This window comes from Fukomys damarensis, unplaced genomic scaffold (genome assembly GCF_012274545.1).
Source record: "Fukomys damarensis isolate Sample0158 unplaced genomic scaffold, DMR_v1.0_HiC HiC_scaffold_16, whole genome shotgun sequence".
In the NCBI taxonomy this organism is placed as follows: Eukaryota; Metazoa; Chordata; class Mammalia; order Rodentia; family Bathyergidae; genus Fukomys; species Fukomys damarensis.
In genome coordinates this window covers 98,085,839-98,112,724 of record NW_022900928.1, presented here as the reverse complement: position 1 = coordinate 98,112,724, position 26,886 = coordinate 98,085,839, and the positions used below count along the sequence as shown (strand labels likewise).

Genomic DNA, 26,886 nt, shown 5'->3' with positions numbered 1-26,886 from the left:
AAGAAAAAAAAAAAAAAAAAAAAAAAACAAATCAAACGAATTTTTTTAAAAAAGGAAATTTGTAAAAATCCATTTACAAAAGAATTTTTTAAAATGTACAACAGCTTTTTTTAAAAAATGAAATAACCAGGGATCAAACTAATCGAGGAAGTGAAAGAACTCTACAGTGAAAATTATGAAACACTGAAAAAAGAAAATGTAGATGTTAGAAAATGAAAAGAACTGAAAAAAATATTAACTCCTTCCAAATCACCCCCTTGTTCAGAGGTCAGAAGAGTTAAAATTGTGAAAAAGGCCAATTACCAAAAATGATCTACAGATTCAATGCAACCTCTAGTAAAATATCAACATTATTCTCAGAATTAGAAAAAAATCCTGAATTTCATACGGAATCAAAAAGACCCAGAACAGATAAAATAATCATGACTAAAAAAAGGAATACTGGAGAGATCACAAACCACACCTCATACTATACAATAAAGCCCGAGTGACAAAAACAACATGGAACAGGCACAAAGACAGAAATGCAGACCAATGTAATAGACCTGAAGACACCAGAACACACCCTGAATACTTACACCCATCTGACATTTTGTTTTTCTGTTTTGTGACAGAGGCTGGTTTTGTAGCTCAGGCCTTGAACTCACTGTGTAGCCCAGGCTGGCCTTGCAGAGATCCTCCTGCCTCAGCCTCCTGAGTCCTGGGATTATAGCCATGTGCCACCATGCCCAACTTGCTAGCTATGCTTCTGATAGAGGGCTAATATCTACAATCTATAAAGAACTAAAAAAATAATAATAATAAACCCTTGTGGAGGTGTCTAAGGGCATCTGAGGACACAACTCCACTCCCAGAGGATGCCCATAACAGGCCATAGTTATATCAGAATGACTTAACATGCACTACACCATGCATGCGCAGTATGGCCAAGGTCATGCAGCAGGAGTTTGGTCTCTCCCATCCTGGTAAGCAGATAAGGTGCTATAACTCCTGTGAACTAATGAACACTGTCACCTTTTAGTAGTTGTGTTTGCTATGTAGCTGTTCTGCTGTTTTGCCGAAGGAATAAAGACTTGCAGCTCTGGAGCCTTCTCCTGGTGCCTCCTGCGGAGGCCTTGACTTTGTCTTCACAATTGGTGCAGTCTGGCCAAGGCCCCCACACCCCCAAAACAAAGAATTCAATAAAAAAGTGGGCAAATGAACGGAGTAGCTACTTCTCAAAAGAAGTTGTTCAACTGGCCAAAAGTATGTAGAAAAATGCTCAGAAAAGTGCAGATCAAAACTAGAGCTGTCCTCTCACTCCAGTCAGAGTGGCTCTCATCAAGAATATATAAATCCCGGGTGTGATGGCACACACTTGTAATCCCAGCACCCAGGAGGCTGAAGCAGGAGATCACCATGAGTTCAAAGCCAGTCTGGACTACATAGCAAGCAAGACCTTGTCTCAAAAACCAAAGGAGGGGAAAAAAAGAATATCTAAAACACTGAATTCTGGTAAGAATGCAGGATGAAAAGGAACCTTTCTACACTGCTACTGCTGGTGGAAATGCAAATTAGCATAGCCACTGTAGAATTCAATGTGAAGATTCTTCAAAAACCTGAACAGAAACATCACTGGATCCAGCTTTACCACTCTGAGGCACATTCCCAGAGGATTAAGGGTGGCATGTTATCATGGTTCCTGCATACTGATACTTACAGCAGCACGATTTACAATGTCCAAGCTGTGGAAACAACCCAGAGGCCTGGCACAAGATGAACAGACAAGGAAAACGTGGGCTATATACACAGCGGTCGATTACTCTGCCAGGAAGAAGAGATCATGCCATTGGCAGAAAAATGAATGGAACTAGAAACCATCCATGAAATTTGCCGGACTCAGAAAATTTAATACTGATGTTTTCTCTTATATGAGAAAACAAATAAAAACAAAGTAAAATAAAAGGTGAGGGGAAGGAAACCAGAAGGGAGACTTTTGGAGAGGAGGAAGGAAATCGGGAGAGGTGGTGACGGGACTGAAAACGAAGACCTGACCAACACACAGCCCACCTTCCCTTTGGTAACACAAACATGCACTAATGAGAAATAAAAGAATAAAAAGTAAGTAGGTAGGAAATGATGAGAGCCCAGCGCAGCAGCACACAGCTGAAATCCCAGCTGCCTGGAGGCTGAGGCGGGACGAACGGACACTGGACATCAAGTGGTGCAGCTCAGCAAGACCTGGCAGGGCACCCCCGTGGCAAGACTGCCTAGTGTGTGCAAGGCCCTGGTTCAATCCCTAGCACTACGGGCAGAAAACTGCTGCTGGGAAGCATGAAAAGGGACACGTAGGCAGGCAGGATGCAGGCGATTACTAAAAGACGGATTTTCTATTAGCCTGCAGTGCTCACAAAATCCCAAACTGTCATAGAACACGTGGCAGGAAGGGGGACGGAACTGCTAAAGTAACTCCAGGATTGCTCCAGAAAAGTCGGCCTGAGAAAAAATAGCTTGCAAAGCTCTGAGAAGGGTTGACCAGGGAGACTGACCCTGCCAGAAATATAATATAAAACACTATTATTAAAGTGGTGACATACTGGAAAATAGGCCTAGGTGTGCTTTTCCAACTGTCTGAAATTTTGTCTTTATTGGGTAACAAGTTCCTATGTATGTTTGAGTGTATACAGCTATGCTTAGAATAGAGCAGATTATCCAAATAAGATTCAAATATATAAAGACTGGATTATTCAATAGATGTACTGTACAGCACTGAAGCAGGAGGATCACAGGTTCAAGCCCAAATGGGCAACTGAACAACTTTGCAAAACCTTGTTTCAAAATTTTAAACTTTTTTTTTTTTTTTTTTTTTGTACCGGGGATTGAACTCAGGTCCTTGCGCTTGCAAGGCAGGCCACCAAACCGCTGAGCTACATCCCCGGCCCTTGTTTCAAAATTTTAAAAGGCTGGGGATGTAGCTCAGTGCAAAGACCCTTGGTTCGATGGCCAGTGTTGCCCCCAGTCCCCCAGAAAGAAGGAAATCAGCATAATGGACTAGCCATTTGGAAATGACAAAACTAAATTTGTACATTTTTATACCTCAAAACTCAGATTGAGCCAGCTTGGGGGGTACTGGGGATCAAACTCAGGATCTTGCACTTTCGAAGCAGTCACAGCACCACTGAGCTAAATCCCTGGCCCACCAACAGTTAAAATATTAAGGAAAAACAAATTAACACAACAAAAAGGAGAGAAAACAGTAAAAATTAAAACTGACTTTAAAAGTCAAAAATAAAAATACTTTGCTAAAAAATGTTAATAAACAGAAACATGCTAGTTTAAAGTAAGGAATACTTTACGAAAACTTATAAACAAAGTAAACAATAACACTAGACAAAAATTACTTGGAAGATGATATTTTGCAATTTTTTTTTTTTTTTTTTTGAGAGACAGGGTCTCACTATGTAGAGACTGACCTGTAACTCACTATGTAGCCCAGGCTGGTCTTGAACTCACAGCGATCCTCCTGTCTCAGCCTCCCAACTGCTGGGATTACAGGTGTGTGTCACCACACCCAGCTTTGCAAGATCATATTTAAGGTCCTTATATTATCCAGAGGGCAAACAGAGTTGCCAAATAGCATTAGATTATATAAATCTGCATTTTCAACACTTTGGACCACACAGTGCAGAAACCCCAAGCCAATACAAGGAAATAGAAGGGGAGAGAAGTCAATCAGTCTGACAGAAGATAGGAAAAGAGAAAAAATATAGGGAAGTAAGATGACAGAAGTCTGAATATACTGCTAAGCCCAATAGATATAAACAAATAATCTCCTTTATTAAAAACATGAAGCATCAGACTGAGCCAAAAATAAAAATATATAGAAAAATCAATTACAGATCTACAAGAACGACATCAAAAGCAAATCAGTAAGGAAAGGCTGAAAACAGACTGGCTGGAAAAACTCACAAGCAAAATATAAACCAAAACTACATTCAATCTATTAATAAGCGGAAGTGGAGTTTAAGGCCCCAAACTATCTAAGGATAAGTGTTCCAAGTAATAATAATTCATGAACAAAACAAGGAAATCACACTAAAACAAGATAGCCTCAAAAGAAATATACACAGCAAACTGACAAGCCTATCAGGGGAAATCAAGTCATCCACTTATTGAAAAACTATAGTTTAAAAGGCAAAATTTAATATAACTATCAAATATTCAAGGAGAACTTTCCTTTCCTTTCTCTCTCTCTCTTTCTTTCTTTCTTTCCCTTTCTTTCTTTCTTTCTGTGACAGGGTTTCACCCTGTAATTCAGGCTGGCCTTCAACTCATGGCAATCCTCCTACCTCAGCCTCCCAAGTTCTGGGATTACAGGTACGAGCCACCATGCATGACATCATTTTTCTTTGGCAAAGATCAAACCCAAGGCTTCACACATGTCAGACAAGCGCTCTGTCACTGAGCCACCCTTCTGGTCCTAATATGTCTGCTTTTTAATTTTTGAAATATTTGTTGACTTCATTAGTTTTTTCCCCTTTTTATTAATATATTTTTGCGATAAATAATAAATTCATGCATTGTAAGAAAGTAGTGCCAAAGCTCGATCCCCTTTATTTCCCCTTCCCCTCCCTCCTTTAAGTACTGGTGAAACATCAACAAAGTCATTATCTCGAAGACAGGAGCCCCACATTCCAAATGGACTGGCGGCATCCTCTGTAGCTCACGGCAGAGCACCCACCGAGGGTGAGGTCCTGCCTTCCCTCCCCAGTGTCACACAGGCAGGAGGACACGTGCTATGACACGGACGAGCCGCGAGGACGTTTGCTAAGCACAATAAACCCGACATAAATGACAGCTGCTATATCCCCTTGCAGGAGGCACTTGGAAAATGCAATTTCATACAAACAAAAACAGAATGTGGCACCCACAGGGTCAGGGAGGTGGGAAATTCATTGTTTAATGAGCACAGAATTTCATTTCCACGCCATGAAAAGAACTCTGGTGACTGATGGCAGATGTGTAATGAACTATGCCAGCGATGGGAAAAATCCATGCCATGCCATTTATACCCTTGATATCAAAACACAAGGCTAGTTTAAGAAAACAGAGCTATTATCCCATCTCCGGGGCTCTCAGGTATTACTTCGTTGATGAGGACCATGTTGTTAGGTAACTTCCAGGGTCACAGCAGCACCACATTGTAGAATTAGCTGAGCACCGCTCTGCCCTCTTCAGCCACCCCTGCCTCTGGGCGTCCTCAGGAAGGGATGGGCCCACCCTGCCCCGGGGGCGCCTGGTCCTCACTCACCATCACGGGCTCCACCAGCTGCCCCTCCGGCAGGGCGGAGCGGTTTATCTTGGCAATACGCTGCAGGGTGGTCAGGGCGGCCCGGACGTTCCCAGTGGAGACGTTGAACCGCGCCGACTCAGGAATAAACTGGACACAGGTGACAAAGAACAGCACCTGTGAGCCCAGGGGCCACGCTGCCCTTCCTCCATCCATCACAGCCTGACCTCCCCAACACGGGCGATGAAGCAGAGAGGCTTAAAGATGTGCGGGGTAGCAGAATTTTGTTGAATTCAAAGCTGCTACGGCAATCTGTCCTAAAAAGGGAGATCTCCAGAAAAGGACAGAAGGCACTAAAACCGAATGATGAAATGTAAATGCTTCAATTTCGGTGTAAGGAAATACATCAATTACAGCTCAGGTTCTAGGTTTGGAAACAACTCCCATAGAGAGGTCTTGGGGGTGTAGTCGGTCATGAGTCCCAGAGCACGCACCTGCGGGATGCTGCTCACCAAGAAAGTGGTGTCCTCCTCTGCTGCTACAAGTACACGGTCCACTCAGGAGAAGCAGGGGGCTCTAACATGGAGGGCCTGTGTGTGCCCTGAGCAGCAGGGCCGCTCCGAGAAGTCACTGACCTACAAGGCTTCCCAGAAGCAGAGGGACAGGTGCCAGGCCAGCTGTCACAGCAGACTCGAAGGTGACAACTGCGCTTAAATAAGAGGAGGGAGCAGGTGGGAGTGCACCCGTTCAGCATGTTACAGGGTTGCCATGCTGAGAAGGAAGGGCTCTGATTTCCCAAAAAGAAGTACAGGACCAGCAGTAAAAGTTGAAAGTCTTTTGTAACAACAAGAGGTGTGCTAACAGGAGATGGGTGCACCAGAAATCTGCAAGGCAGACACATGCTCGAAGCTGGGTGTGTTCTGCCCGAGACCTGCAACCTTGGCTGCCTGGGTTGGGGTGAGTACGAAGTGACCACTAGTAACCCTAGTGAGTGCTGACACGCTTCCATTCTGCGGCACAGGTGACCTAAAGGAACCAGAGCCCGGGTCTGCCGAGCTGCCAATGCTGTCTCTGAACAAGGAGCAGACCTCCGCTAGAAACTAGGGAGATGGTGACCCTGCAGTTGGGCAGCTCCTAAGACAGTGGGGCAGAAAACAAGCCATGAGGCCTGCAGTCACCCGAGTACGTGGAGCTTCCAGAGGGTGAGTGCTAGTGGGCAGAGGAAAGTCGGCACCACGGGGCCAAACTTCCAGGATCGACGCTGATGTAGCGAACTTCCCAAGGAAGGAGAGACAGACGTGGGGAAGATGCTAGTGGGGGAGTGGGCAAGGGGGCCCGCTGCAGGAGAGCCCGGAAGGAGCCGGCGCTTCCCACCTTGAAGGCCAGGATGAGGATGATGCCCGGGAGGGAGGCAATGCGGATGAGCCAGCGCCAGCCGATGCTGGGGATGACTACGGAGGCCAGGCCGATGATGAGCAGCGAACCGGCGAGCCAGAAAACCTGCGGGAGAGCCCTGAGATTCAGACGCCTCCTCGCCACGACGCCCCGCATTTCCCCCTCTGGAGCCCAGCAGCACATGGTGCACAGGCGAGATGGGACTCGAGGAGCCATGGGTCAGGTCCTGTCCCTGCTCAGCCTCCACCAACTCGGAAGAAGCGAGTGTCACTTAGACTTCTCTGTGGCTCCTTCTGATTTCTATAAACCGACGCTTAGCTAGAGTCAGTACCACCACTGAAGTTTAAATTCTCCAGTACCGCGGGAATGCCAGACAGCGACTTCTCTTAAGCAGATGAACACTGATCCTCACATGAAAGACCCAGAGGAGATTGTGAACGTATTCTCTCGTCCTACTCTACTGCCATCTTGTTTCTCCCCTCGGGAAGAACCAGTTTACCAGTTTATTCTGTACCCTTCCAAAGCTCTTCAGGACATACACAAGCTACTAAGGACATATTTTGGTTCTTTCCCTCCATAAGCAACACTGTAGTACATATAATACACCATACTTTGCTGCTTTTTGTACATACAAATATATCTTGGAGATTTTGGGTTGTTTGTTGCTGCTTTTTTTTTTTCTTTTTTCTTTTTTTTTTTTTTTTTTTTTTTTTTTTTTTTTTTTAGATAATCTCACTCTGTCATTCAAGCTGGTCTTGACTCAGGGTGATCCTCCTGCCTCAGCCTCCTGGGTACCAGGATTACAGGTGTGCACCACCACACGGGGCTATCTTGGAGACAATTTTATATCAGCAAGTCATATGGAGCCCCCCACAGCCAGGCTCCATTAATCAGGAACTAGAACACCTGTCACCATGAGCCTGAGCATTCTTCCCTGGGTGAAGGTGGGGAGAAAGGTACATGCTAGAAGATTCTTTGAGCCAGGGGCACACCTGCAATCCCAGCTACTTGATGCAAGAGGGCTGTAAGTTCCTGGACAATTTAGTAAGACCCTGTCTCAAATTCTAAAAAATAGAAAGGACTAGGACTATTTAAAAAATAGAAAGCAAACTGTTAAGAGTGCTTGCAAGGCCCTGGGTTCAATTCCAGTACTATGCCAAAAGAATAATAATAATGGTAATTCTTTAGGGAACCAATTAAGGAGTGACTATTTCTATTGCCAAAAATATTTCAGAAAATGATTAGGGCCATAAAAAAATAACATGATGGAGGGTGACTAGGGCATAGGGTTAATTTTTGTGAACATACAATAAAGCCATTGGGGCAGTCCTACTGAAAAGAGAGTTGGCACTGGGCAGGATTGCAGAAGTAAAATGGCAATTTTTTTTGTTTTGTTTTGGTACCAGGGATCGAACTCAGGTTCTTGCGCTTGTGAGGCAGGTGGCGGCACCACTGAGCTAAATCCCTGGCCCCTAGCAAAATGTTTTTTAATTTGGCACACACTTTGGAGGCAAAATGCGTCACAAGTCCTGCTGATGAACACTCAGATCGTGGTGATGAGTTACCAGAGCCTGGCAGTCGGTGACTGAGTGGGGTGAAGGGAGGGGAGGGGTCCAGAGCGTCTCTGAGTCCATGGATCAACATCCACGGGCTCTGCGTCCACAGTTTTAACCACCCACGTGTCAACAATATTCAGGAAAAAATTGTCTGAGCTGAACTCGCACAGGCTTTTTTGGTCATTATTCCCTAAATAACGCAGTAGAACAACTATTTAATAGCATTTATTAGGTACTGTAATCTCCCAGAGACGTGTTAACGTGGATAAGAGGATGTGTACAGGTCACATGCAACTACAACACAGGGGCCAGGGATTTGGCTCAGTGGTTCTACTGCCTGCCTCGCAAGCACAAGGGCCAGAGTTCAATCCCCCGTACCGAAAGCAAACAAATACAACACTGTCTTACAGAAGCGACTTTAGCACAGGAGCATCCTCACTCTGGTGTCATCTGGGTCACAGAACCAATCCCCACAGATGCCGAGGACACCCGTGAACAGAGAGCTGAAACCTCTCTGTGGGTTAGATGACCCAGGGAGACCTGGGACTGAGACCACCGACGAGGGGACAGAACCGGGAAGCCTGCCAGGCACGGGGCAGACAGAGGGTGATCTCCATGTGTGAGCTGAGCAGACTGTGCTCCTCGCACGGTCTCGGAGGAAGTCAGGCTTGTGCTCCACATGCCACTGTTGGGTGACGTGTCCCGGGCTCAGGAAACCTTGCAGTCGGACCCCCAGCCCCAAGCACTTTCAATGCTTTTCAGTTGGTGCCAAATAATAGGCAGAACTCTAGCTAAAGGAAGAAAACATCCAAGTGCCTCATAACAGATGCAGAAGATGGTGTAGAATTCCAGTTTTACCTTACCTGAGACAGGGGGAGCATGTAGCCTCGATATTTTGTGGGCAGAAATTCAGTCTTTATAATTAGCCTAAATGAGAAGGAGAAAAAAATAATTTTGTTTCTATAAAGCCAGATGACTTTATTTTTTTGTTTTGTTTTGTTTTTTTGTTTTTTTGAGACAGGGTCTCACTATGTAGTCGAGACTGACCTGGAACTAACTATGTAGCCCAGGCTGGTTTCGAACTTGCAGCGATCCTCCTGACTCAGCCTCCCGAGTGCTGGGATGACAGGCGTGCACCACCACGCCCGGCTCTAGAGATGACTTTTCTTTAAACAATCATAATCTTTCCAGTCACAAGCATAATGAATTCAAAATGTAATTGTTAGGGTGAGTGTGCACTTAAGAGACCAATAAGAAGTAAATTTAACAACTGCCTCTTATTCTGTATCTGCTACCACAAAAGAGCGGCTGCATCCCTTTTGCCAAAGAGAGAGATTGGCCAACTTTTCCCAGCCCAATTTGTTTTTTTAAAAAAACACACCTGGGAAATTAAAATACAATACATCCAAGAGAAAGTAAGTAATTTTCCCAATGCCCATGAAAATATAGATTTCTAATGAAGCTCATTGTCAGTTTTGTGAATAAGAATGGAATCATATCCCATCCATTTTCTAATTGCTCTTCTCGAGGCTACGATCGGCCAGTTCCTAACATTCTTTTTGAGATGTTTAAAAATTCTAGGAATTTTCTACTGTCTTAGGGCACCAAAGCTCAGAGTGCTGCTTAATTTACATGACCAGGGAGAGCAACTCTTTTGCCACTATATTAAGGCAATAATTAGGTGCTGATATAGTTTAAATGTAACTTGCTGCAGGCTTTGGGGAGAGCGTGGTGGTCGCAGAGGAGCCCTGCTAATTTCCTGGAGGCTTCCCCAAACCAGAGCATTTAGCAAAGCCATTTTCACACCTGCACACAAGAAGCTCAAGGGTACTTATCCACGGGCACAGAACAGGCAAGCAGCACTAGGTCCCTTTTGGTCTGTCTCAGGCTGTTTTGCAAATTCTCACTGGACAGTCAAGCCACAGGGTGGTGGCACCTCAAATAGCAATTCCTGATGGCCAAACTATACTCTACATATTAACTTTGTTAGTATTTGGTCTAACAAAGCCATGCTGGTCTAAAACATAACTAGCCTTTGGAAGGAAGAGGGGGAAAATGTAACGCACATGCAATCTAACACTCTGTAAGCTTTACCATCAAGCCGTATATGGAAGGCAAATGGCTCCTGATAGATTATGAAGCCATCACTTCAAAAAAAGGCTCAAAAAAATCAGCACAAGTGAGATCTGTCTGCCGCTATCTGTTGACCTATGATTCTGATTAGTATTGTGCGTGAAAACACCCGTGAGGGCCAACACATTTTTGTCCCTGGGATTCCCTGGAGCGTGCTTTACCCTTGTGCATGGCCGGACACACCACAGCCCACCATGGTCCGCAGAAAGACAAACCAGATGTATGTGGGTGCAAATGAAGTCAGCAAGGAGAAGTAGGCGCCCCACAGGAAGGACAGGAGCAAAATCTGAAGCAACAAAAGACAATTTGTTCAGGGACACTGCCCTCGTTGAGGTGGGAAGAGAATCTGCCTTCTTCAGGTGATTTTTCCTTTCTGTCCAGATGTCTACTTCTGAGACCACTCTCAAGTCTCGGTCCAGACGACCTGCTGTCTGAAAGGCTGTATCTCCAAGGGCAGACCCTTCTCCAGGGTCCTCGCGTGTCTGCTGTAACAGGTGGCAGGGACTGTATCTGTGCATCTGAAAGCAAAAGCCCGTTTCCCCACGCTGGAGTGATTAGAAAGAGAAAACAAAGTATTTGATTTATCTCTAATTATAAGAATAATACAAGTTCATAGTAAAAAATAAGAAAGAAAAACAGCATGGTACTGACAAACAAACAGGCCTGAGGATCAGTGGAACAGATTGGAAGACACAAAAACAAATGCAGATGTACTCAGCTACCTCATCTTTGACAAAGGAGCTGACCATCCTCAGTGGAGGAAAGATAGCCTCTTTAATAAATGGTGTTGGAAAAACTGGATTTCAACCTGCCAAAGATGAAAACTAGACCCCTATATTTCACCATGCACTAAATTAAAATCCAAGTGGATTAAAGATCTAAACATTAAAACAGAAACACTATACTTGCTGGAAGATAAGTTAGGCAGAACTCTAGAAGACATTGGCATAGGAAAAGACTTTATGAACAAATCCTCAGTAGCACAGGAACTAGCAGAAAGAATCAACAACTGGGATCTCATCTTATTAAAAAGCTTCTGCACTGCAAAAGAAACCATCAACAGAAATAAAAGACAACCTACAATGTGGGAAAAAAATTTTACCAGCTGCTCCTCAGACAAAGGACTATTATCTAGAATATATAAAGAACTCAAAACAATCAGCCCCCCCAAATATAAATACCCGATTCAAACATGGGCATCTGAAATGAACAGCCATTTCTCCAAGAAATAAAAGCAGAAGAAAACATATGAAAAAATGTTCTACATCACTTATCCTTTGAGAGATGCAGATGAAAACAACACTGAGATTCCACCGCTCCCCAGAAAGAATGGCTGCTATCAAGAAATCAACCAATAACAAATGTTGGCGGGGTTGTGAGGAGAAAGGAACCCTCCTCCATTATTGATGGGAGTGCAGACTGGTGCAACCACTGTGGAAATCAATATGGAGATACCTCAAAGAGCTTGGACTGGAGGTTCCACTTGACCCAGGCATCCCTCTGCTGGGTATCTTTCCAAAAGAACTAAAAGAATCATATCACAGTGATGTATGTGCACCCATGTTTATAGCTGCACAGTTTGTAATAGCTAAAACCTGGAAACAACCCAATTGCCCCTCAGTTGGAAACTGGATAAAGAAGATGTGGTTTTTCTATAAAATGGAATATTACTCAGCCATAAAGAACCAGAAAATAGATTCATTTATAGGAAAATGGATACATATTGAAGATATACTCCTAAGTGAAATAAGTAAGTGACGCATGTGTAAATACTGAATAGTTTCTCTGGTGTGAATAAATCCTAGTAAGATTACTGACATTGTGAAATGGGAAGAAAGGAGCTACAGGTGTAGGGAAGGTGGGATGGGTAGGGGAAGGGTAATAAGGGAAAAGAAAAAAAATGTGAGATAATGAAAAGATGGAAATAAAGTGTTTGTAGGTGGGGAGGGGAGGAGGGGGTGAAGGGAGGGCAGGGACAAGGGGAAAAAATGAGAACCAAAACTTGTCATGTAGAGGTACAAGATCCCAACAAAGAATGTAACTGTACTGTATCCCTAAAATGTACCAATAAACTCAAAGATGAAAAAATAACAAAAACAAAAACAAAAAATCTTTGATTCCCCGTCCCAGAAAAAAATACTCCTAAAACTTTTTTTTTTTTTTGTACTGGAGATTGAACTCAGGACCTTGTGCTTGTAAGGCAGGTGAGGCACTATTTAGCTAAATCCCCTGGTCCTCTTAAAATATTTTTAATCCTATTTCCCTTGTAAAGGAAATCAAATTTTTCATGGTTTATAAAATATTCCAGAAGAAAGATGTACTGTACTGAATGTAATATAAAACCAACCTATTACAAACCCTACTGTTGCACTCAGGGGCTGATGTAGTTTCTCACTATGAAAATACACAGAGATGAAGCTTGTGTTCTCTCTGCCAACCTCGGTGAGCTAGATTGCTGCAAGGCAAGTAATCAGATTAGGAGATCTTTCCAAGATTCTTCATTCAGGGCTGGGGATGTGGCTCAGTGGCACCCCACCTGCCTGGCAAGCACAAGGTCTCGAGTTCCACCCCGATACCAAAAACAAAACAAAACATTCATACTGTCACGCTTGTATCGGAGACGTTACACTGGTGGGGAAGAAATATTTGTCCTCAGTCTCTGGGTTCTGAGCTGAAATGGACCCTGCAACACAAGACAGGTAAAAGAGACAAAAGCCAAACACACTGATTGACAAGAGCCAGAAACCGCAGGGAGAAACATCTCAGAGGCCGGGCTTAGCACTCCATGGGGAAACCAGAGGTTCAGAAGGCAGTGTCAAAGGAAAGCAGTTTTACACTTCCAGAGGTGAGCAATTAATACATGGAAGGAAATGAGTGGAGCAGGGTTAGTTTGCAGGCTCCTCTGCAGCCTTCTCTAGTCAAAGAGTCCAGAGTTTTCTTCAGCAAAGCAGAGCTTGGATCCTGTCTTAGGCAGAAAAGCAGGAGGAGATGGAGAATTTTTCTTCCTCTTGCTGCTTAATTGCCATTTAGCTCAAAAATAATTTTATTTCCAAAAGGCAAGTTTTGAGGCAACATATTTCTGGTCTCCTGCAATACTGGAGGTACATGAGGATGTCTATTTGTAAAGCACAAACACATCATGTCAACTGTGGAAGACTATTTAAGAAAAATGCCTTCTGGACTTGAAGTTTAATATTAATTTCCTAAGGAAAAATATCTTGCTATGTGATTTTGCTTTTGTTAACTCTTGTGATGTTTTCAAGATTTATCAGTTATATTTCCTCTATAAAATGCCTTTTTATGATTTTTTTCCTTTCTGAGATACTTCTACTTTCACATTGATTTATAAGACTATGATATTCTAGCTCTGTGAGATGGCGCACACCTGGAACCCCAGCATTTGGGAGGCTGAGGCAGGAGGATTGCCATGAGCTTGAGGGCAGCCTGGGCTACATAGTGAGTTCAAGGCCAGCTTGTGCTACATAGAAAGACCCTGTCTCAAAAAACAAAAGCAAACAAAAGACTATGATATTTTATAGACATTAATATATATCACTAAATCTGCTTATGTTTTCCCTTGGGCTTTCTCCCTTTGTGTTTGTGTTTGGAGAACCCTCCCCCACCAGAAATTAAACAAGAGACCAGACTGGGTTTGGAATCAGAAGACTGGTGATCTTCAGCCAGCTGCACAGCTATACCAACCTCAACCAGTGTGAGCTGCCTTCCAGTTCCCACATTCTGACCCACTTTAACTACGCACACCCCAAGGCGCAGCAAGACAGAAGGGGGCCAGGTGTGGAGACAGAAACCTTAGGGACAAGATGATCGACCAGGACAAGCCTGGAACTCAGGAGTGTGCTGTCAGAGAAAGGGACTTCGGCGTCCTCCATCGTGGGCATTACTAGGGAGTGTCCATGGAGAAGGGGGACAGGAGGTGCAGATGGCCACAAAAGAACACGTCAAAGAAAGCCCCCAATCCTGCCACGTCCTGCCTACCTTCCAGCGGCCATATCTGTCAGCCAGGAGCCCAAAGAGGACGCTGGATACCATGTAGCCGAAAAACACCATCTGCAGGAAGGGGAGACAAGCAATGCTCTCAGCAGGATCATCTGCGATGTTCACTGACTACGTTCATCGGTCTTAACTTAAGTGACTATTGCAGGGGACTTGTGAGTTAACGCGCAGATCCCTTACGCCCATCCGGGGACTCCAGTTCATCCAGGGCTCCAAGACAGAGGATTCTGCATCTTGTAGCTGGTCCCACACCTTTAGGAAACTGTCCGCGGAGGAAACGGGGCCACAAGCCAGTCACTGCACTCTGACCCCTTGGCTGGACCCAGGCTATCACTGTGAATTCCACTGTAATTACAGACATCTCCATGCATTCCTGCTCTGCCCTATTCCAGGGCAAGGGGAGGCCAGGAGAAGCAGTCTTCCTTTACGTTCGTGCATGTAAACAAAGTTCACACAAACACCCAAACCAAATCTATTAAAAAAAGAAAAACCCTCTGCAAACGGGGTGTGGTGGCACACAACAGTAATCCCAGCACTCTGGGAGGCTGAGGCAGGAGAATGGTAAATTCTACTTGGACAATTTAGCAAGTAAGCAAGAACCAACTAGAAATACTACAAAATGAAAAAGGGCTGGAGATGTAGCTTGGTACAAAAGCCCTGGGTTTGATTCTCAGTACAAATAAACTCTCCAAAATAAATATAAACCCTAAGGCAAACCTACTTCTTTCCCTTTCTTGTTCTCACAACAGCTTGCCCATCTCTGGTAAAATCCAGCAATTTCTCTAGTCTGAGTTGAGGCAGACGTCAGTGCCTTCAGGCTGTGTATTTTCAGCCTCCAGCAGTTTGCTGTACGCCTTTTTCTTCCCCAGCTCCACCCTCATTCACCCCAGGATAATCAAAGCAAATGGGTAGCTTTGTTTCCAGAATCTTTGGGGAAAGGTGTCTCTCTCTCCCCTCCTACCCTTCTTCCTGAGACTCAGATGCATTTTGTCACAGGCAACTACCAAAAAAGAAAATCCTATACGTGTTCTTGCATGAGGAAAGCTGTAGTTTTGCCCTGTGCTGTGCTCTACAGGACAGAAACCTTGATTCAAAACCCATGTTAATCCACAAGGTTATAAACCTGCAATTCTGCTACCCAGTTTGGGAGAGAGGGTGGAGACAGAAAATCGACAGCCGGTGCTTTCGTTCAGGTGATTCTTGTGCTTCTGATTTAGCACCATGTGGAGCTGATTCTTGGGCACTGAGTGACTCTCGTTCCCAGAACAAGCACTTGTAATTAACCCACAGCCCTTAGCTACTCCATGAGAGCTGCTCCAGCCAAGGCAGAGAACATGGAGTTGGACTCGGGGCTGGGAAGCCTAAGCTATGGTGAAAATGTGGCCTCGTGGCTTCATGAGCGGCCATCAGTGGGCCCAGGAGAAGAAGCCAGAGTCAGTGGCTTCACAGCCAGGACCAGGAGTGACCGGGTAGGGCAGGACATGGATAGGGCAGGACAAGGATGCTCCCGCGCCCATCATTATCTAAAGCCTGGGCTGTGCTAAGAGGTAATCCAACCAAGGAAACCTTTCAGGCAAAATTAGGGGAAAAAATTAGGAAGCAACATAAATAGAACCAGTGAGATGTGAGCTGTTACTCTGTATCATGCAGCATAATATGAGAAATTGTATCACATAACCTAAAACTATCATGCAATACAATGACCTTGCAAATGTCACAGTAGGATCTCCAGTACTCTCAGGAGCTAAGTAGCCACACTATAAACCTAGTGAGGTAAAAGCAGTTATAATTAATTACAGTGACACTAAAAGACCCTCTGCTGTGCTGGTTTAGGCCTGTAATCTCAGCATTCTGGGAGGCTCAGGCTAGGGTACTGTAAAGTAGAGCCCATGGGTGACATAGTGCGACCCCCATCACAAAATTTAAACTTTTTTTTAAACAGGATTATAATGTAGCTCAGAGCAAAGGTCCTGGGTTCAATCTCCAACACTGCAAAAAACAAAACAAAACAAAAAAATAATAATAATTAAAAAAAGAGGATTCACAAGTAATGCTTTTTAAACTGTAATTAGATGTTCTATGTAGAAGAAAATGAAAAGTGGCAGTGTCACTTTGTTACAAGCCCAAGTATGACCTCTGGTTAATTTTATTAATTTCTAGTGCTTTTTCTAGAAGCAGTAGAGTTTAAAAACAAAAGGGAACCAGTGCCACAAAATTAATAGAAAATCAAGCTAAAGGAACACAGACTTGCAGCTACAATTAAGCATAAATTGGGCTGCAACACTCCCAGCCTCTAAGAGGCCAGAGGAGCACAGCTGGGCTCCTGTGATACCGGAGACCTGGCCTCGGGGAGGTGATTTGTCCTCTTCCCCATTCCCGGGATCCGGATGTGCAGCTCAGTGGTAAACACTTTGTAGTTGGTCCTCAAGGCCCTGGATTCAATCCTCCACACCTCAGGGAGGGAAAAAGTTCTGCCTGCTGCCCTTCTCCACCTCCCTGTGAACTCATGAAAGCCATCAGCTCCCTTTGATTCCACATCTGCTCCCTTCTCCTCACCATCTTGCAGCTCTGTGACCTCCGTGGCAGAGCTGATCTCTAAATAATTATTTTATATATATATTTGGTACCAGGGATCGAACTCAGGACCTTGTGCTTGTGAGGCAGGTGGCGGAACCACTGAGCTAAATCCCAGGCCCCTGATCTCTAAATAATTCTGAGCATGGTCCCAGCCCTGTTCTCTGCCATGGCTACTGCCCCACGCAGCCATGCGGAGGATCTCCTCAATCTCAGGAAACCCATCTCAGCTGGTTCTGATCATGTTCATGTCCCAGGGCTTCTCCTGAGAGTACAGAAAAGATGTAGCCAAGCTCTATGATAAAAGTATTCTGTCAGGGCCTAGCACACACCTGTAATCCTAGCACTGAGGCGGCTGAGGCAGGAGGATCACTGTGGGTACAAGGCCAGCATGGGCTACACAGGGAGTTCAAGAGCAGCCTGGACTATACAGTGAGAACCCATTTAAAAAACAACAACAACAACAAAAAAGTATTTTCAGATCCATTTAAGGAGAACCATAATGACTATGAAGTCAGAAATGCTTCTACACAGAATTCGTTTTTGTACAAAATGGAAATTTGACAAGTGTTCTACATTATTTGCATCAAATATTTTTTTCTTGGAGGGTTTATGTGCTTTGGTCCAATGTTGGGGAGCAGGGCCAGCAGGATGGGGTCCACGTGAAGACTGAGGGTGCTGCTGGGACCCATCACTCCAGAAACTTCACCTCCTACTGCTTTCTCTCCTCACTTTCCACACACACACACAGAACCTAATGCCCATTAAAAAATGACCTTTGAAAGAATGACAGGCAGCTTAATTCCACTTGGCAGCAAAACTTAACACGCGGCTCATGAGGCTATTTATTTGTAATGGTCTTTGAGAGAAGATAACTGAATAACAACACCGTTCAAAGAGTGGGACCCAGCTTGTAGTTATGTGACCAGCTCACAACGTGAGGGCCGCTTTCTCCAGTTGGATTCCTCCATCTGGGTTCTTGCTTGGGCAAGGAGAGGACCCCAGTACTGCCGGGGCCTGGTGTACCTGGGGTGAGTGCTCCTTTGGCTCCAGCCCTATGGGGACAGGAAGGGAATCTGGGCCCCTCAGCTTCTCACACAAGCCACGGGACACAGATACTCACTGTGGTCACCAGCGCCACTTGCCAGTTCTCCAGGTGCCATTCGCAGCGGATGACAGGAGACACCACCGCGATCAACATGATCTCCATGGCCTCGACAACCTTGAAGAAGTGAAAAGCATGTCATGTCCCAGTGCCAACCTGTCGGCACTTCTTAGGTCTGCCTGTCTGTCACCGCCATCAGTCCCAGTCCACGTGGTGCAGGGGACGCCCATGCTGTCACCCATGATGGGGCCCACCAGGCTTGCTGTCCTAAGACCAGGAGAGGGCTCTTCTGACTACATCCAAGTAAACACTTCCTTTTTGTTGTTGTTCCAGGGATTGAACTCGGGACCTTGTGCTTGCTAGGTTTTTATCATCTATTGAGACAGAGTCTCACTATGTAGCCCAGGCTGGCCTTGAACTCACAGCGATACTCCTGTCTCAACCTCCCAAGTGCTGGAATTACAGGTGTGTGCACCACCACGCCCCGCCCATCTCTCTTTTCTCCTGTGAGTCCAGCACTCCCCAGACACCCCTGGGCCTCTTTCTCACAGGAACTCAGAGCTCCCCTATGTTTACTTGCTGGTTTTCCTGTTACAAATCTTTACCCCCTTCCTTCCTGCAGCCACTGATGTGCTGCCCCCAGTTTCCTCTCCCTCTCAAACATTATTACCATGTATCTCAGTTTGTTTGTTTTTTCAGTTCTGGGGTTTGAACCCAGGGCCTCACACACACTGGTCAAATACTTTTCCACTGAGCTATACCCCTGGTCCTTTGTACAGCTCTGCGACAGGGTATCACTAAATTGCCTAGGCTGGCCTCAAACTTGGGATCCTCCTGCCTCAGCCTCCTCAGTACTGGGATTACAGGAATGCTCCCTCAGCTCTGCTTAGTTTGGGGTTTGTAACACATTCTCAGTCCTACTAGAGGAGAAAGTCAAAGTTTTGTAGTTTTAGAAACTTCACAGCTGTCATCAAAGCCAGAGTGGGGAGAACAGCATATGGAAAATGTCTTAGTCCACTGTGCTGCCTGACAAAATACTTAAGATCACGCAATTTATAAGGAGCAGAAAACCACACCTGCAGTCCCAGCTACTTAAGAGGCTGAGGCAAGAGACTCACCTGCGCCTAGGAATTAGAGACCAGCTTGGAGGACAGCTTTGTCCCCATTTCAAAAAACAAAAACAGAAAACAGAAATTTATGTCTCACAGTTCTGGAGTTGGCGAGTCCTACAGCAAGACCCCGGCAGGTTTCACTTTTTGGCAACGGCTATGTCCTCCGGGAGGGAGTGGGTGCAGCTCACGCACAGCCGAAGAGGGGAATGAGTGAGCCCACACCACCTTCCTGGGGTCCCCACGCCCCCTCGTGACCCAGTCAACTCCTGTTGGCCCCACCTCTTCACACTACCACATTGGCAACAGCTGCAGTCGGGAGGGACACACTCACACACTCAACCTGTGGCCGTAAATAACAAGCCTCCACCTGTGCCCTGGAAGGGTCGGGAATCCGGGAGGACGACAGGTGTCCTGGGTTACTGGGATGCAGAAACATTTGGAGAGCCAGGCATGGCGTTGAACACCTGCAATCCCAGACTCAGGAAGCTGAGGCAGGAGGATTGCTGGAGATCAAGGCCAGCCTGAACTACATAGCAGGACTGCCTCAAAAAGCAAAACAAAACTGGGGAGCCTTTAGTCTAATCCTGCACAGAACAATACCATGGGTTTCCTGTGCCTCCCCTGAATTTCCAGAGCCAGAGAACTAACCCAGCACCTGCTCCCTTCCACACCCCAGAAGCCAGTGGCCTGTGCGCTCAGCAAGGAGGCCAGCTGGGGACATGCAGGGACCCTGAGGAGCACTCACGCCCGTGCTGCCCATGATCAGGAACAGGGCGATGTGGAAGCGCCCGAAGCCGATGGTCTCCACCGCATCCTCCACCGTGAAGGTCTTGCGCTCTGAGGAGGGGGGACAGGGGCGCCGCTGTGTGGAGAGCAACGCAGGGCCCTAGCCCTCCTGTGTACCCAGCTGCGAGTAGCAGGATGGGTGAGCCAGCCCTTACCTTTCTGCCTCTGTGGCTCCAGGCCCGCGGGGCTCAGCTTGCGCAAGCTGAGGACGGTCACCTGCTCCCTGGGCTTGGACGCCATGTGGCTCCGGGGCCCGGCTCTGCCGGGATGAAGGACAGACACTTCGCGTGACCGAGCACGAGCTGTGCAACAGCCATGTGCGAAATCACGGATTTGATTAGACCAAAAATAGGAGTAAACTGGTAGAATGTTTCGTTTTGTTTTTGTTTTGTTTTGAGACAGGGTCTTGCTACACGTTTCAGCTGGTCTTGAATTCACTGTGTAGCCCAGGACGGTCATGAACTGTCAGGCATCCTCCTGCCTCAGCCTCCCAAGTACTGGGATTATTGACTTGAACGACCATGCTGGCATTATTCCTGTGATAGAATATCTCTTAAAAGCCCTTAAGTGAAAGACAAATGAGTATGGAAAAGTGTCTTCTAACGTGCATCCAAATAACGATCCCAATGTACAAAATTTTATTTAAATATATCTTTAAATACGGAGAGATTTCAAGAGAGGATGAAATGTCGAATGTCTAAAGTGATAACCGGTCTTTTGACAAACGTTTGTTGAGCACCACTAAGTATTAGACCATAAAATAACGAAGAGTGCCTGTCCCCAAGGAACTTGCAATCTCCTGAGAAGAAAGACAAGTGGACAGGTGTGGTGGTGTCGGTGTGGGGTTAGGTGGAGGATGCTCTGCGACGCAGACAGGACTCCTCCTCCAGAGAGCCTGAGCCCGGGAAGTACTACGCTTCACACTGATTTCAACCTGGTCAAACCTAGAGAGGGAGGCCTGCGATATTAGGAGGGCAGCTTCGGCGAGTGTTGGGCACGGCCGTGAGGGCGTTTCCAGAGATGATTGGCTTGTGCGACACCAATCTGAGTGGGAAGTCCCGCCCCGATTCCCAGAACCATCCAATACGGTGGGGACCCAGTTGGACTAAACGTCTGAAGATGGCGGAAGCCCGCTGAGTCTCTGTCTCTTTCTGTGGCTGTCTCTCGCAAAAATAAAGTTTATTCTGGATTAAGCCACTGTTAACTTGTAGTTCTTCATACTTGGTAGTTTTGAGCAGTTCTTAACTAATAAATTTGCTCTTATGTATGTTATGATTAAATGAGTCGATGTTTGTCAAATATGGCACTGGGCCCACACATGGTAAGTGGGCATGATAGTGTTGATTCTCATTCCTGGATAAAGGGATTTAGGAAATGACTGTGGTTTCTTATAGTCACTTAACGCTTACCCAGAATAGGTGTGTTTGTTACTCCAGAGTAGCAAATGCAGGTCTCTCCAAATGGAGATAGAAAAGAGGAAGACAGGTAGCAAGGGAGAGAGGGAGGAAGGAAAAAGAAGAAAGAGCTGGGGCTATAGGTCGGCAGCGGAGCCCTTGCCTAGGACATATGAAGTCATGGGTTCCATCTCTAGCATAAAAAACGATATGTATCTCAAGGTCTTTACTGCTAATATCCCACTAACATAATGGGCTCAAATGAAAAACTACCCAAAAGGGGTAAAGTTACCTGTTTTCTAAAAGAGGCCACTTGTATTTCAAGGGTCAGTGAAAGTGGTGTTGGGAAGCCGCCATCACCTCTGCGACATTCCCACCTGGGAAGAAGACCTCACCACTTCTCCAGCGAGTGTCTAGCCCTTCTCTCAATCCGTCACTTCATCTTATCAAGCAGGGCCGGAGAAAATGATCCTTTCCACTAAAAATGTTCCTGACGTTCCACATTCTTTTACTCTGCAAACATCACTATTTTAGAGGAAGAAAGGGCTTTCAGACTTTACTTTCCCAAAAGCTTCATTGGTGCAGAGCAGGGAAAAATGAGTCGTGACTCATTCAAACTCCATTCCGAGGAGCAGGGTGGCCCTTGCCCTGCCACCAGAGGGGTTTCTGGTGTCTACCACTGTGACATCGGTCTTCCTCATGCCCCACGTTGGGAAGAGTGGCTGTTCCAATGGAGTCGGGGGCTCAGAGCTGAGACAGCATTGTTAAGAGCAGCTAACAGTCAATTTTCATAGGACAGTGGTCCCATCCCACTTCTCTTTTTCCACTTTTCTCTTTGAAAGATCTTTACTTTATTGGTTATTGTTATGCTAGGTGCACCTAACAGGAAACCACCAAAGGTTTGTAAGAGGAAGTTCCCAGCCACAGGGTGTCAGCTCAACTCCTTTCTCTCTTAAAAGGGCCTATCTTTCTAGGCTAATTCTACCAAAAGGTCTCCCTGTCCCTAGAAGGCTGAGGTCTCATCTGTTCTTTGATTCCCTAAATCAGTCAAAATTCTTTGGAGGAAAGATTGAAAGACAGGAAGGAAGGAAAGGAGAAAGGGAAGAAGGGAGACAGTGAATAACAGGAGAGGAGATTCTTCACATTCCTAACAACTCCTACAAACTACAATGGGAGAGTAGTTCAGCCTGGAAAAAAGCAGGGGATTCCTCTGAAACTCCAATGGAGCTCAAGCTTCGTTAATACAAACTATAAATAATTGTTTGACATTTTCTTTAGCTAGAAATAATTGGGCCCTTGTAGATCATTTTAAAACGGAAGAATATGCGTGTGTGTGTGTGGTTTTACAGTATCAATAAAAAGAAGGAAATAATCACAGCATTTGCCTTCAGCCACCTGCTAAATCTCAAGCCCCAGGGCCCCCAACCCCTTCCTACCCCCACAGCAAGAACAGCAGGCACAGCTCTGCTGTGGCACAGGTTTCTTACCTGTGCTTAGTTCTCGGGAAGCTGTCCCTTCCAGCCCTTCACTACACCTCACCACAGCCCGTCGGAGGTGGAAGTTGGAGCACTGCTGGCCTCTCAGACTTTGGGACCGCCTTGGGGAGTCCCTGGTCCCTGGTCCCTGGTCCCACTCTTCCTCACCTCAGGGCTCCAACAGGATTGTGGCAGGGACAGCCTTGCATCCTGGGGCAGGGCTGACACGAGGGCACACCCCCTGCCCGACAGCCCTCCCCAGAGCGCTTGTAAAGGGGAAATGAATCCCTTCTTGAGACAGACTCAGCTGCCCGCGCTTGAAGGAAATTATATGCTGCTGCTCTGGGGAGAAGGGGGTCGGAAAGGTCAGGTCTAGCAAGGGGCAGGGAGGGGCTCACCCTGCCCTACTGGCTCACCCAATAGCCCTAGGCTATTACACAGCAATCTCTACCTTGACCTGTACCTTTATAACTGAACATGACTAATATCATGTCTGACCGTGGATGTTTTATGACATTACAGATTTCCCATCCTTAAAGACATGGCAGGAGATGGCATCATGGGGCAAGGGGATGCTACCCTCCCCTACCCTTCTGTACAGCCATGGCTGTTTAGAATTGAGGACAGGTGTCGACTCACTTGGGGACACCTAAGAGTCTAACAGCTCCCCTCCACAACCAGCAAGGTAGAGAGCATGATCCCCAGCTGACAAAGGACAGATGACTCCATTTCCTGCCCAAGAGCCCAGGGACGAAGTGTGAGAGTTGGAACCCAAACATCTTCCAACTTCAGCTATCACTCTTCTGCGCAACCTCCCTAATTGAATTCATGCTGGGCACCTGATGTGTCCCTTCCACTACGCGAAGGCAGGATGTGGCCAGCAGGTGACACAGAAACTTCCTTTTAGAGATGAGCAACATCACCTGCACAGATGCCCATCCTGCATATGGCAAGTGAGGGCAAAAATTACAGTCCCACCTGAAAGGCAAACTCGATCTGACCAGCTCTTGTTTTTTTGGGTTTTTGTTTTTTTGTTTTGTTTTTTTTGGGGGGGTACCAGGGATTGAGCTTGGGTCCATGTGCTCTTTCTTGAGGCATGCGCCAAAGCACTAAGCTAAATCCCCAGCCCTGACCAGCTCTTTTTGAACTTCATTTACTGATGATGAAAATTTAGAACTAAAAACCGTGTGAAAGGAGTTTTTCAATTGTTAAGCACTACAAAAATGTTATTTACTATAGAGATGATTATTCACCTGGATTAAGGCCATTCAGACAAAACAGCCCGGCATGAATCTTATCAACAACCTCTTGGGAGTTGGCCAGGCCAGGTGCCCTGAGAAAGTCCATCTGAGCCACGGCCCAGGCTGTGTGGCAGTCCTTCCTGCTGCTCCATTCCCAGACCTGCCCCTTCTCCAGTTACTCAGCACAAGACACAGGTGACCCACGTAGGGCTGTCACCACTTTGCTTCACATCCCGGGCACTAAGCAGAGCTGTGCCAGGGCAGCTCTCCCTGTGTACAGAGAACTTGACCTGTTCTTCCTCACCTGCAATAAAAATTCTTGAGAAAGCTCTGAAGTACGTAATGCTGAGCCAGAGAAAGGTGAGGAAGAGGGAAATGAGGGGATAAAATAACTCTGATCCCTCTCCGGGATTAATTTGTGCAACTGCATTGTTCCCTGCTGGCCTATAATTATCAGTATTAAATGTTGTGGGGCAATTTTGAATAAAGGCACCCTACAGAAAAAAGCGAATGGCTCATTTGTTTGTTTTCTTGATTATAATACTTCGAATATTACAAGAAGACTCAGTTTAGCACGCCCCCTCATTTCCCAATCATTTTATTAGTTGGTAATTAAGACCCCCCCATGAAGTACAGAAGACCTGCCAAAGCAGTGCCTCTCTGACATGGTTATCAAGCCCCAGGGCTTACGACCAAATACCACGTCTTCTTGCCTTGGGTGGCCAGGGACAGTCATTCGCTAAGCACTTTCCACTGGGCACAAGACTCAAGGCCTTCTGCTGGCACAGACCCTGAAGCAGAGGCGTGCACTGGAGCTACTCTTCCGTCGCCCCTTCCAGGATGTCCTTGAAGGAGAACGGAGAGAACTTGTACCCAGCCCCAACATAGAACTTGTTCTGGAACTCCACCCTGGTGTTGGGAGCCATGCAAGGAAAGGAGATCAAACACACAAGTTAGAGACTGGCAGGAGGAGACAAGACACAGAATGTCCATAGGAGACAAGCTAAAGGCCAGGAAGGCCAGCTGAGAAATGCTCTCTGGGCTGGTGGCTGCTGCAAGAACCCTGATGACTTCAGAAGCCCTCTTCTTGTCCCCCCTTGCCCTCTCCCTTCCATTCCCACCTAACTTTCTGGGCCTGGGCTTCACGGGCCACAGTGCAGCAACCCCTCCCGATGTCACGGCTCAGTAGCCTCCATCACAAGTGAAGACGCCCTGCCTGCACAGCATTATGTGCCACTTCCTGCACACGATGTGACAGCCATTCCCGTGGTTATCCTGCCTTCCATACCAGCCCTGCCTCAACTGTGGCCCTAGGCTACTGCAGAGCAATCTCTACCTTGACCTGTACCTTTATAACTGAACATGACTAATATCATGTCTGACCGTGGATGTTTTATCACATTACAGGTTTCCCATCCTTAAAGACATGGCGGGAGATGCCATCATGGAGCCAGGGGATGCTACCTTCCTCTCCCCTCTGTGCTAAGTATAAAAGCGTTTCCTCTGAGCGGTAGCCACAAGGGAGGCAGACACCACCACTGCAAGCTGAGGATAGTCCGAGGGGCTTATGGGATGCTGAGCACCCTCCACTTAGTGTCCCCCACTAGTCTCTGGGTACATCTGTGAGCGTCACATTAGAATTCAGTAGCTTATGCTAAGACACAACTTCTGCCCTCTGTAACACACCTTCACTGAGCCTGTTTCATATCTGTCACCTTAGCTATGCTCAGAGGGGCCATTTACTTAAAGCTGGTTATTACAGCAAATGAACACTTTATTTATTAAAGAGGAATAGGGCTGGGGGTTTAACTCAGTGGTTCTGCTGCCTGCCTCATAAGCACAAGGACCCGAGTTCGATCCCCGGTACCAATAAATAAATAAATAAGGAATAAGCAAAAGCTAGTAATTATTGGAGAGCAACAAAGGTATGTGTAGTTTATTGCATCATTTAAATTTGGGGAGGTACCGGGGATCGATACATCATTTAATATTGTGCAGAGGACCAAACTAAGGCTTCAGCAAGGCACATCTATTGCTAATGTCACACGACAGGTGAGGCTATGTACCCCGTCAGCTAGCCCAGCAGCTACCCCCTCCCTATACCAACCAGTGTCTCCGGGAGTCACCTGTGCTCACCAGTGCAGCCGCAGGGCATGGAGAAAGGCGGACAGGCCCTCCATGATGAGAAGGATGGCCACTGTCAGAACAGCAAACACAGCAAAAATAACGAAGACCCCAATGAGTCCTCCCCAGCCTTGCAGACGGAGGCCGATGTTCATTACCATGGTCCAGAGGACTTCGGACAGTTCTGCAAGATGCAAGCACAGTCTCAACCCCAGGGTCTAGCTTGCAAATGCAGATGAGTTTTGGATCACCATCCTAGATCGGCAGCTCCACTGTGAGATGGAGAACGCAGGCACCAGCATCCTGGGGCACAAGCCTGAGAGTGGCTACAGCACCCACGTTCACAATGGGGGAGTTTCCATTGAGAGGAAGACAGACAAATACGAGGTGTGATCAAAATACCGCATGTGGTGAATGCTTACATTTTTTAAAAATGTAGTATAGTTTTTTTAAAAAAAAAACCACATTGCTATTAATCCCACTCACTTTAAACGCTTATCCCATCATCCTTACGACTTTCTGAAGCAGGTCTGGATCTCCTCTTTCATGAGTGTCTTTATGATGTGTGATTGAAACTATGGTGCGTGCTGTCAATGAAAGCCGTCCAACAGAGGGGCAGGCTCATCAAATATCACGGTGCATCTTCATCCACCTGTTTACAGGACCTGGCACTGCAATTTCTGGTTCTTCCCCAAGGTCAAAATGATG

At 46.2% G+C, this 26,886-nt stretch overlaps 2 protein-coding genes across 9 annotated transcripts in view; both read right to left on the bottom strand.

Annotated features, from left to right (window-relative positions):
• Svopl (SVOP like) overlaps window positions 1-20,345 on the bottom strand; it is a 47,642-nt gene extending 27,297 nt beyond the window's left edge. For 2 of the 3 annotated variants that reach the window (XM_010631702.3, XM_010631703.3), the window contains exons 1-7: window positions 19,253-19,396; window positions 18,065-18,163; window positions 14,350-14,421; window positions 10,515-10,639; window positions 9,084-9,147; window positions 6,644-6,769; window positions 5,291-5,419 (exon numbers count right to left, since the gene is read on the bottom strand). In XM_010631702.3, coding sequence (XP_010630004.1) covers window positions 5,291-5,419; window positions 6,644-6,769; window positions 9,084-9,147; window positions 10,515-10,639; window positions 14,350-14,421; window positions 18,065-18,151 — 603 coding nt within the window. In that variant the 5' untranslated portion in view covers window positions 18,152-18,163; window positions 19,253-19,396. Of the gene's footprint in view, window positions 1-5,290; window positions 5,420-6,643; window positions 6,770-9,083; window positions 9,148-10,514; window positions 10,640-14,349; window positions 14,422-18,064; window positions 18,164-19,252; window positions 19,397-19,903; window positions 19,996-20,099 lie in introns of those variants that run through there. The other variant, XM_033764515.1, reaches the window with a different exon arrangement.
• Window positions 20,346-24,627: 4,282 nt separating this feature from the next.
• Atp6v0a4 (ATPase H+ transporting V0 subunit a4) overlaps window positions 24,628-26,886 on the bottom strand; it is a 71,532-nt gene continuing 69,273 nt past the window's right edge. For 5 of the 6 annotated variants that reach the window (XM_033764513.1, XM_010631698.3, XM_010631695.3 and 2 more), the window contains 2 exons: window positions 26,191-26,362; window positions 24,628-24,963 (listed from right to left, as the gene is read on the bottom strand). In XM_033764513.1, the coding sequence (XP_033620404.1) occupies window positions 24,870-24,963; window positions 26,191-26,362 (266 nt within the window). In that variant the 3' untranslated portion in view covers window positions 24,628-24,869. Of the gene's footprint in view, window positions 24,964-26,180; window positions 26,363-26,886 lie in introns of all 6 variants that reach the window. The other variant, XM_033764514.1, reaches the window with a different exon arrangement.